The sequence below is a fragment of the Brachyistius frenatus genome, unplaced genomic scaffold, assembly GCF_029030835.1.
Source record: "Brachyistius frenatus isolate BFR_SWC_R1_liver_20210118 unplaced genomic scaffold, ASM2903083v1 Contig_21, whole genome shotgun sequence".
In the NCBI taxonomy this organism is placed as follows: Eukaryota; Metazoa; Chordata; class Actinopteri; family Embiotocidae; genus Brachyistius; species Brachyistius frenatus.
The window spans coordinates 4,044,133-4,054,778 of NW_027210620.1; the positions used below are offsets into that span (position 1 = coordinate 4,044,133).

The window sequence follows — 10,646 nt, forward strand, 5'->3', positions numbered from 1 at the left end:
TGAAATACAAAGTCAATAAACTTTTTTCCACAAGTTATTTTGGTGTTGCTAGCTACAGTCGCTCTTTCTTATTAGTTTTCTGGTGGTCCATCTGAAAATAATCCCAAAAATAAGCCTTAAAAAGACACGTTTTGGGGGCTTGTGCTGCAGTCAGTTTACAGCTGTTGCTGGGCGTAACATGTTCTCAGATTTTCAATTAGATTGAGCCAAATCCCCCACTCCCTCCCATCCAACTCGCCCAAATATGGTCTCTTCTGGCTCCAAACCGTTCCAAACTAACAAGATGGCGACAGCCAAAATCCAAACCTGCTTGGTTTTAAATAATATAATTATTTTTTCTAATTGGATTTTGAACTTTTTTTAAACAAGTAATTTAAAAAACAACCAGTTAGCATCAACACACCGGAGGAGACCTCCTGCCCTCTTTTACACCCGTCAACACACAGACTGGACACAGCAGGGGGGAAAAACAGTTGCCAGATTAATGTCCTTGCATGAAGAGATCTGCTGGCCCTCCTGTGCCCTACAGGCTGTAATGAAGGTATTCAAACAGGTTAAAATGATACCGTGTAGTCTGGTTAAATCCAATGAGAGTAATTAAAAAATTTTTTTTAAAAAAGCATTCTGACATGTCATTTAACATGATGCAGAAAAAAGTGTTTTTTATAACATTAACAATGACACCACTTTACTCAGTTGTGCCAGTGATCCACAACAGTGTGACACTGAGCCAGCATGCACAATACCAGGACATGTCAATCATTTCATCATTTACACTTGGGGTTTTCTTCCTGTGATGTGTCGTCTAATGTGTACTAGATTACTAAAATGTCAGTGAGCTATAATTCATGTTATTAATTACATACATTTGACAGGTAAACTGTCTGCCATAAAAAAAAAAAATATCTGTTGAGCTTTCAGATAATACTGAAGTAAAAGAAAACAGATTCCCTCCACTAACAACTCTTTTTCACCCCAAAGAACATGCTACTAAAGTCAGTAAGCCAATGTTTTTTACCTGCACCACCTCTAGCTGACCTACCATTCAGCCTTCTCTTGAATTCAAAGTGCCGAAAACATTTTTGTTCCTTAAAATTGGTCTACTCTCGACAACTTTCCTCGCATACTGAAGGCGACACAGCAACAAATTTAGAGCACTTATATAGGCTAAAGCACAGCAGGGGAATTCAGAATACCTGCACTTCATCACTCGTAGATCATGCTTGTGCTAATGTAGAGACAGACAGGCATGCAGAGATATTTTGAGTGCATCAGAGAAAGATGTAGAGGCAAACGTATATGGGCAGGAAGGTAAAACCTGACAGACGGACAGCAGGAAGTTTCTCAGCCCACACGGTGTTTGTTAACAAGTCTGGCTTCAGAGTTCACAACATCCAGACATGCTGTTGACATAATAGTTCGGTGTGAGGAGAAGCTGATTCAGAGCTCAGTTGGTCAAGTTTGCAATCCTCTAGGTGTTTGTGATTGAGCATCTATACACACACACACACACACACACACACACACACACACACACACACACACACACACACACACACACACACACACACACACACACACACCTTGTTGCCATGACACTGTACTCAACAGGGATCTCATATATATATATATATCTCCATATAACCCACAAGTTTGAGGTAGATTTTCCCCGACAATATACACATCTACATACTCATTCGTCCAGAGTTACCGCTCCTCCACTCTGCAGTCTCATGAGAGAAGATATTACAGCTGGTAGGGATCCTCCTTTATTAGCATTGTTATTCAGAAGGGCTTCTGCTGCACTGTGACTCTTCCCCCTTTGCCCCCGCCGCTCCATGAGTAATCCCTGATCCCCGTCATGCAAACTGTCACTGCAGTGATTCACGGCCAAAACATCCCCACCAGAGAACGGGAAACTCTCAATGAAATATTTAACTCTGTAAAAACAGACGTATAGTTGCATCTTAATCCCTTGTATATATAGCTCTCATCTTCCCCCTGGTGGGATGCATTCTGGGGCCCGGTCGCTCATCTGTAAAAAGGCGCATAGTGTGAAATTTACTCCCTTTGCCACAATTACAGAATACAGCCGCAGCACAAACAAGACACGGGGGAATGCAGGGATGGCAGCTGAGAAAGGAAGAAAAGGAGGGAAATTGTGGGATTAGAGAAGGGAGGAGTGGAATAAACAGAGAGCAGCAGGGAGAGAGGTTAGTGGGAAAGTGAGGGAGAAGAGAGGGAAATCATGAAAGAGACAGAAATGCAGGGGAATGTGTCTGTCTACTTAGATGTACGCATATTTCAAGATGCAGAAGAAGGCTCCTTGTAGAAAAAGACATGTGGAGGCGGAGAACAAAAGACAGAAACATGAAACTAAAAAGACACGAGAGAGAATCAGAAGAATCAAATATCTCCTGGACGAAACCTTCTATTCCCTTCATTTTAAAACAGATTTTTTTTTTTGGGCTGTTAAGTGAGCAGGTCAAGTCGAGATCACAGGGCATATGCCGTGTTTGATACGTGGCTTACTTGTACCAATTTGTATCCCTCTGTTGCATTTGCGACATTTCTAACAACTGGTGCAGATGTTCTTTCACGTCGAAAAGCAGATCTTTGGATCTTTGATCAAAAGGTTTCTCTTGAACATCTTCAACAGCATTTTATGTTGCTTTAAAAGTTTTAGCTCAGTTTTTGCGCTGGAATTAAACAGGGGAGCTTTCATCCAGTTTTTTTTGCTCGTAAGCAGTCAGGGTGACTGGTGCTGCGAAAGGATAGCATGACATGAAAGGGGATGGTTTTATTTTGAGTCGACACGCAATTCCCCATGAAATCCGAACCAGCACTCATCCAGTAAAATGCGGCGGATCTCATTTGTAGCTGCAGTAATGTCTCGATGAATGTGGTGAAGATGTATTAAAGTCATAAAGCTACACTCATGCATCCCTCTCTGTTTAAGGCAGGGGATTGTTAGAAAAGTTTTCAAGAATGTTATATAGGATATAGGATATATATATATAATGTTAATAGGATACCCGAGTTTCTGTTCCAGTACCAGACTTGGACTTCCTGTAAAGCCCTTTTTTAAATTGGAGTTGCATCTGTATAAATGGAACTATTGATCTCAGTCTGCCCAGCACATTGATCCAGACAGAAATATATCAATAAATAGTTTATGGATTGTTACAAAATATTGTGCCACTATTCATAAGTGCTTCGAGTATTAATGCTCATGACTTTGCTGGATTGTCACAGACCTTCATGATCTCTGTTGAATCAATTTGAAATACTTTCAGGATCTTTTGTCTTTTCCTCGAGCACAACCATGAAGTTGACGTTTGTGTTTTTTAGTGAAATGTCACCATTCATGCTCGTCTTGGAAAGAATTACCATCATTTTGATTTTTTTTTGTGAAGATTAATCAATTCCTGTAAAACGAACTGGTGCCGACATGCTCACCCTGACTGCGTTGCGTTGTTTTGGCTGCAGGTTGGGAGTGGATGACCGGTCCCTGGAGCGTTCCCTTGCCAGCTCGGGTTGTGAAGTCCACTGCTTTGATCCCAGCCTCAAGCAGCCTCACCTGCAACAAGCTGAAATGTGGCTCCACCGGCTCTCTGTGGACTGGAGGGATCCCAACCCAGCCATTGTGGCCCAACGTCAGTACGCCAACACCAAGAAACTAGCCACCATCCTTAATGACTTCGGACACCGAGAGGTAAGAGGCAGAGAGTGAGAAATGGTACATCTGTATAGACATGGTCAACAAATAAATCCTAGACTCTGCCACATTTGTAAAACAACCTTGGACCTGATGAAAGTTAATTTTTCTTACCGTGTCAGCATTATGCTACGTGCAAACACAGGCCCAATCCTGTGCACTTCAACATAATGCAGCTCGTCATGATTCATTTTTTGGCTGTCTATCTGAAGCTCCAGGTGAATATGTTGCCATATCTAATTTTGTTTTCCTCAAAGCTCCCCAGGGTTTGTGTTCCACCTCATCAGATAGGGATCTGCATACAAGCTCAATCATATATACACACACACACACCAAGCCCTCTGATAGTATGCATGCTAATAAACACAGTTATGGATCCGGTGAACATGAATGTTTAAGAACAGGCTGAATGATAATTCAAGGTCAAAGAAGCCAAGCTCCTCTTAAATAGGTAATCAAATCACAACCTTTAAGCATATGTGTTACAGCCTACTTAGTGTGCCTAGGAGTCCACAGGAAGTAACATAACTGGTGATAAAACAACTGGCAAGAGGTTTGACAGAAATGAACGAGATAAGGCAGCTGCAATCAATGACATTTATTCACAAAGTAAACAAAAACAAAACCCAACTACCTGGGAAGCGATGACGTCAGGGTCTCCAAGGCCAAGACAATAAACAAAATCCCCATTCCAACTAGAAAAGAAAAGTTCAGCTGGCCTATGGAAATAAAAAGAAAAACAATCCTGAGCTCCCTACCTAGCCACAAAACAGGAGAAAACAGGAAGTACCTAAATAACTGGCAGAGAACCTTTACAACAGCTTCACCAAAAGCAACAGCTCTGTTGTCGATGCCCCAGGTACGGCGGTACCGACTCTCAGCGGCAGCAGCAGTGTGCCAGGAGAAAATCAGAAGAGGGAAAGAGCAGCACAGGATCTGGGGTTGATATGCAGCTCCACTGATGAACTGAGGACTCTCAGATGTGGGTGTTTCAGCAATCAGGAAGGGGCGTGGCAGACCTGAAACACAAACACACAGCTCGCTGCTAAAAGGAGGCATAATTTAAAAAAAAATAATCTAAAATGTATTAAGAAACAAATTGTTCTGATAGTTTGTAGAAAAATTGGGGTTACCTGGGGTACTCCACTGCAATCCTCTTTACCATAGTTTGTTTTTTGATTCTCCCACTACAAGTCAGAAATGTTGAAATTCAACACATAGTGGCTTCTATTTATTGTGGACAATATTTGGTCCTAGAGTATAAATCCTGATGCTTTTTATTTTGTGTCTTCTTTCTAATAACTCAACTTAACTAATTGAATATATTTTTTTTTTATTTTTTTTTTTATGAATCTTGATGTTCCACAGGTTTCCTCTGTTGCCTCCCTCGGACAAAGTGTCTGCTTGACACATATGACATTTACAGAGGAAATCAAAACTGTCTTCATACTGTGTTGTTTGATCCATCAAGTACATTCCTATTATAAGGAGGAATTGAGCAGTGCAGCTACTAAAATAGCTGCTAGCTGGGCTTATGACTTTTGTCCTATTACTTATAGGCTGGCAGTTTAAAGATTACATTTTAAATTAGACTCGAGAGCAGAATGGCCAGCTATTCAAATGAGCTTTACCTCAGCTGATTATAGCTCAGCGGTTTTAGTTGTTAAATCCTTTTCTACAGTTAAAAACAAGGTAGACTGGCCCATTCAAGGTATTTGGAAAGATATGAAGATGTTGTCAGCATGACATGAACAAATAAACGCTGGCATGTGTACAGCATATGTGGGTGGGTTTCTACACCATGCTGTTTTACAGATGACGGTACGTACCTGTTTTAAATGCAGAGCCACACACACGTCCTTGTAATGAGGTTTTAATGCGGGTACATAGTGTGCCGGAGGAGCAAGCAGCAGCAACAGCAGCAGAAATGTTTCTTCTCAAAGGCTCTCGCCTCAACCTCTGAGACAAGAAAATCAGCAATCAGGAAACAGTCACTTGAAAAGGTCAAAATATACATTTACGCAGCATTTCTTATCTGTGTTGGTTAAAAGCAAAAAAGATGACTCATTCACGGAGCTCTGGTGACCAGCTGAGGCAGCAGCACAGTCACCACAGGGACAAATGTCAGTAGCAGGAAGTCACATCTTATTTAGTAAAAAGAGCCGCATTGTGTAACATTGACTGGATAACAGAGCAGTATTAGCGCTGCCCATTGGTACTACACCATGAATAGAATTTAGCACTGCCTAATAAATAAGAAGCATCAGCGACTTCTGACATCTAACACCTAACCTAACCTAACATGCTTTTCATTTGTCAAAATCGATTTTTCTATTAGAAAATCGTTAGTTTGCTTTTTTGACGTAAGCATTCATTTAATGTTAATGGCTGAGTCGGTTGTATCGGTAGCCTACTACTTACCTGTCTGCCATTATCCTCAACTGTTGAAAAAAAAAAAAAAAAAAAAAAGGATGATACTCTTTGTTTAACTTTAAATGTCCGATGTCAAAGCAGTTGTTCAAGTGCTTCCAGGCAGGGAATCACCAAACGGCATAGATACTGTATGTAATTAAATATGTCAAATTGGGATCTGCTCCCTAAAGAGTATCCGGTCCATGAATTAAAGAACACAAAACATAAAGAAAGAATGAAACTAGACTTTTTGATTTACAATTTTTTTTAAAAAAACAATTTTTTTGACTCATTCTGAGAAAACCAATTATGCGGGACAAAAGTAAATAAAAGTCTTGTGAATATAAGATTTGCCCACCATGAAGTAAACACATTCCAGGCCAATTAACAAGCTAAAGTGTAAACTTCCATTTAAAGTTTTGTTCTCAAATTAGCAAACTTGTTTGCTTACAAAGACTCAAACAACTTTTCATCAAAAGCTTCTGTGAATTCAAATTTATCCCAATGTGCTCCCTAATCCCAAGACTGCTTTAAAGATATAATCACACACTGTTTGTCTCACTGGGAGGAAAGGAGCTGTTTACCCATCGGGGGGAAAAAAAAAAAAAATGCAGAAATCTTACATTAACTTCTTAGCAGTGGAGGGCAACAATTTCTGTGTGTGCAAAGTTAATCTACATAAAATAATCTATCAAGTCTATAAAGTTTTAATGATATGAAAAGTCCAGTTTGGTTTCATCTCAGAGAATTTTTACAAGATAATTACAGTCGTCTTTTTGAGCTAAAGTTTTTAATTTGCCAGTACAGTTCGAGATTCAAAATGAGCTTAAACCAAAAACAAGGTGATGATGTCCATGGGGGGGCTGATGCTTAAGAAAACCAGCACTGTAAGAAAAACGTCAATAGAAAAATGAATAATGTCCTGGCAGAAAATAACCAGTACCTTTTCCATTAAGTTTACAGGCATTTTTTTTTTTTTTTTACCTGTAAAACAAAAAATGATGTAGATTTACAGTAAATCTTCTGGACCATTCACGGACAATTAAGTTAATGCTAAAATGGGAAAACTAGTTAAAAGCAGGATGTTGCCGTCGATTAATTTAGCATGGCATAAAGACTGAAACAACTAGCAAGTTTTAAGTTCAGCAGTTGCCACATTAACCCCCTTTTTATATCTGTAAAACAATGTTGTGGCTTTATCAGGGTTAAGTGTTGACATGCGTCCTCGGGAACATAAATAGAATCTCACTTTTATGTTTAGCTCAGCTACCAAGCTGCTCGCTCAAAATGTTGAACTCTTCCTTTAAAATGGAGCACGTGTCAGATGAATGCATTTCATGTATTTTTCTTACATGAAACATCTTACTCTGCTCTTGGACCACCAGGAAACGGTCATGTCTCAGTTCCTCCCATCGTAGCTAAGGCCCATTTAGCGCGGCTAACTCTGCACAGCAGTGTAGCAAAAAAAAAAAAAAAAAAAAAAAAAATCATCTTTCCAAACCCCATATGGACTTTGCTTACACCAGACAGGAGGCTTGCAATTTTTCCTGCGGAGAGAGTTGATGCTGGCATCATTGGATCAGGACCCATTGAGGCAGAAAGGCAATTTATGTGAAGTCCACTGCAAACAAAGAACTTTACATCAAGTCAGACAGAATGAAACCACACGAGCAGCTTACTCCAAAGAAATATAGTCAGTAAGAGTATGATGGACACACAAATGCAGTCAGGCACTCTGTCCTTAGAGAACGAGTGAATACATCCCCTCGCAATGGTGCCACATAATTTTCCATGACAAGGCGTGTGTCCAATTGAAGCGCATATTTTCTGCTCGTGGGAGTTTGGGGAGATCATGGGGAGGAATGCAGGACAACATTTGGACTTCTACATAAAAAGCTGTTTGCTTGAGACCTGTTCAGTTCCACTAATGAGGCCTGGGAATTCTGTAGTGTCATCAAAGGCATGAATTGGAGAGGATTTCATGGCCATTTTAATATTTATTCTGTCATGCTGCCAAATGTTCTCAGTTTAATTGCAGAGACATGAGTATTTCTCACTTTTCAAAAAGGTTCAGAGAACCTGCCATCTATAATGTAAAAATTAATTTTTTTTTTTATTCTAAATAAAAATCCTTCTTAAGGGTTATGACAATTAACTCAGTGGCTCCGTGATGTTCTATCTCAGACAACGCTGAGAGCTTTATGATCCCAAAAGACACAAACGCACTGTGAGACTTTGAACTCAAAGGTCAGACGACAGACATCTTTACAATCTGGTAAAGCTAAAAGGAATCCCAAAATCCTGAGGAAATGCATTAAACTTTGAGCATGCATGAGTCTCATCCCATGAATATGACCTAAGGGTGCTATTAACATTCATCCAATGAAGCATTTCCTCTGAGCGCTATCGCAGAAAACCTTGTCAGGCGGCTCTTTCGCTCAATCCATCACCAACATTGCTGAAGCAAGAACAAAGGCCAAGCTTCACTTACTCCTTTTCATCTTTTAATAGCTTTTACATTCAATAACTCCACACAGTTTAGTGTTATTCTGGTGCTAAAAGAGAACTCATCTGTTGCCTTAAAGAAACAAACAACTTCACAGTGTTTTTCTCTCCTGCTCCAGGTGGATGTTCTAAAAGCAGATATGGAGAGCGCCGAGTGGAAGATTTTGGAGAATTTGATTCTTGAAGGAGTGCTGGACTCAGTGGGCCAGCTGCTGTTGGAGGTTCACCTGCACTGGGCGGGCTTCGAGGTGGGCGGCGACGACCCGTCTGTGGTGCGGTACTGGTTCAGCCTGCTGAAGGAGCTCGAACACGCTAACTTCCACCTCTTCCATGTCCACAGCGACCCGGCCAAACCTCACCTCTTTCTACATAAGAATGTCCTCAATGCCAGCAGTGCTTACACCTTGAGCTGGGTCAACACACAGTGGACGCCTTTGGTGATGCCAGATAGAAATCAAAACTAACCGTTATCTTGACTATAACATCTTCTATTTGGAAATGTGAATGTTTGTGGAGCTAAGAGCACGAATTCCTTCTCGAGCACGTCTGTCATCCAACAGACCACTCGTTTGGCCCGACCGATTTACAAAGCTAAAATTCTTGCTCCTTCTTATCCTCCTGCCCCTGGCCTGTAATGACCTCAGCCTTGTAGAGGAGCAGAGTAATCGCCTCTAGAGGCTCCGTGTTCTACCTCATAACGGCTGTGTTGTTGGCTGCAGGTCAGCCTCCGAGTCACAGTCAACATCACCGAGTCCCGTATCCGAGTCTGGACCTCAGCCAAGACGATCCCACCTGATATCAGACAGCACAGGCCCGGAGACAAAACGGCTCACACAACAGCATATGAACTGAAGGAAAAGGGATTCACAATGTTGAAAAGTAAAAGGCGGAAGATGTCTCACTAACAGTACATGAATACTTGAAGGAGGCCGTCTATACACGGCAAGACAGAAGAACGAGCGGAGGAATGTGAGTAATGAAGGTAAAGAGATTGAATCCGCTCTAGCGGCAGATGAAGACACTTCTATGCCGCTGAGCCCAGAAGACCGAGAACACAAACCATGACAGAAACATAAAGAATGTCGCTGTAATGCTCCTACAATTGTACACAGCGTGTTTTTTTTTTTGGCCATTTGAATGGGGATGTGTAGGCGAGTGTCAGAGAAAATGACAAAGAAAATGTATTACTTTTTTCTTCTATTATAACCTAGCTTCCTGGGTTATAAAAGAAAACAATTCAGTTTTACACAAAGAAGAATGTTATATAACTGTCAGTAGTTTTCTCCTTCAGTTTTTCCTTCCTTTGTTGTCAGGCGTTACTCTTTATCAGTGCTGCACCAGAACGTCCTCAACAAACTTGAGGTTGTTTTCACAGGGAGTGCGGACCGAGGTTCAACCACTATTAATGTTCCCTTTTTATTCTACACGTTTGATCCAGAGTTCTTTTTTTTTTTAATACTTTTTCACGTCGCAATTTTGCGAGCACACGAGAGAACTTTGCATGATGTCCTGTCAGCGTCACCACTGTGGGCTCTGCCTCTGTACGTGATTGGTGAGTGGTTTGTAGACAAGAGTGCATCCAAAAACAGTTTTCACACTGCAAACGAACTGAAACGTTGTTCATTTTGATCTGGATCAAGAATACCGCTATTGGTTCGACCAAATTTTGGTCCTTTGGTTTGGACTGTGGTCCAGAGCAGCTTTCACATTTGCATTTTTGGTTCGGGCCAAACCGAAAGGTCCTTTGGTCCGGATCAAACATGGTAGATATGAAAGCACCCTTAATCTGAAAGTATAGCAGTGGCATGACAACCTAAAAATGAATCCCACAAATTGTTAAGGTAAAGTAATTTGGTAAATCTTTTTTTATACAATAAAGAGAGTAGACAATGAATTGTCTGAGATTTCACTTCATGATTTTGTGTTGAATTATAAAATGAAGAAATAAACTTTTTTCCAAGGAAATACCGTTTCATTTTCTTAAAAGGGAAAATACACAGATGGTTTATTT

The 10,646-nt window shown here is 40.7% G+C and overlaps 1 protein-coding gene across 2 annotated transcripts in view; it reads left to right on the plus strand.

Annotated features, from left to right (window-relative positions):
- The window catches only part of mettl24 (methyltransferase like 24), a 35,123-nt gene extending 24,533 nt beyond the window's left edge, over positions 1–10,590 (plus strand). For both annotated transcript variants that reach the window (XM_069696530.1, XM_069696531.1), the window contains 2 exons: positions 3,490–3,715; positions 8,755–10,590. In XM_069696530.1, the coding sequence (XP_069552631.1) occupies positions 3,490–3,715; positions 8,755–9,099 (571 nt within the window). In that variant the 3' untranslated portion in view covers positions 9,100–10,590. The remainder of the gene's footprint in view (positions 1–3,489; positions 3,716–8,754) is intronic.
- Positions 10,591–10,646: the final 56 nt, after the last annotated feature.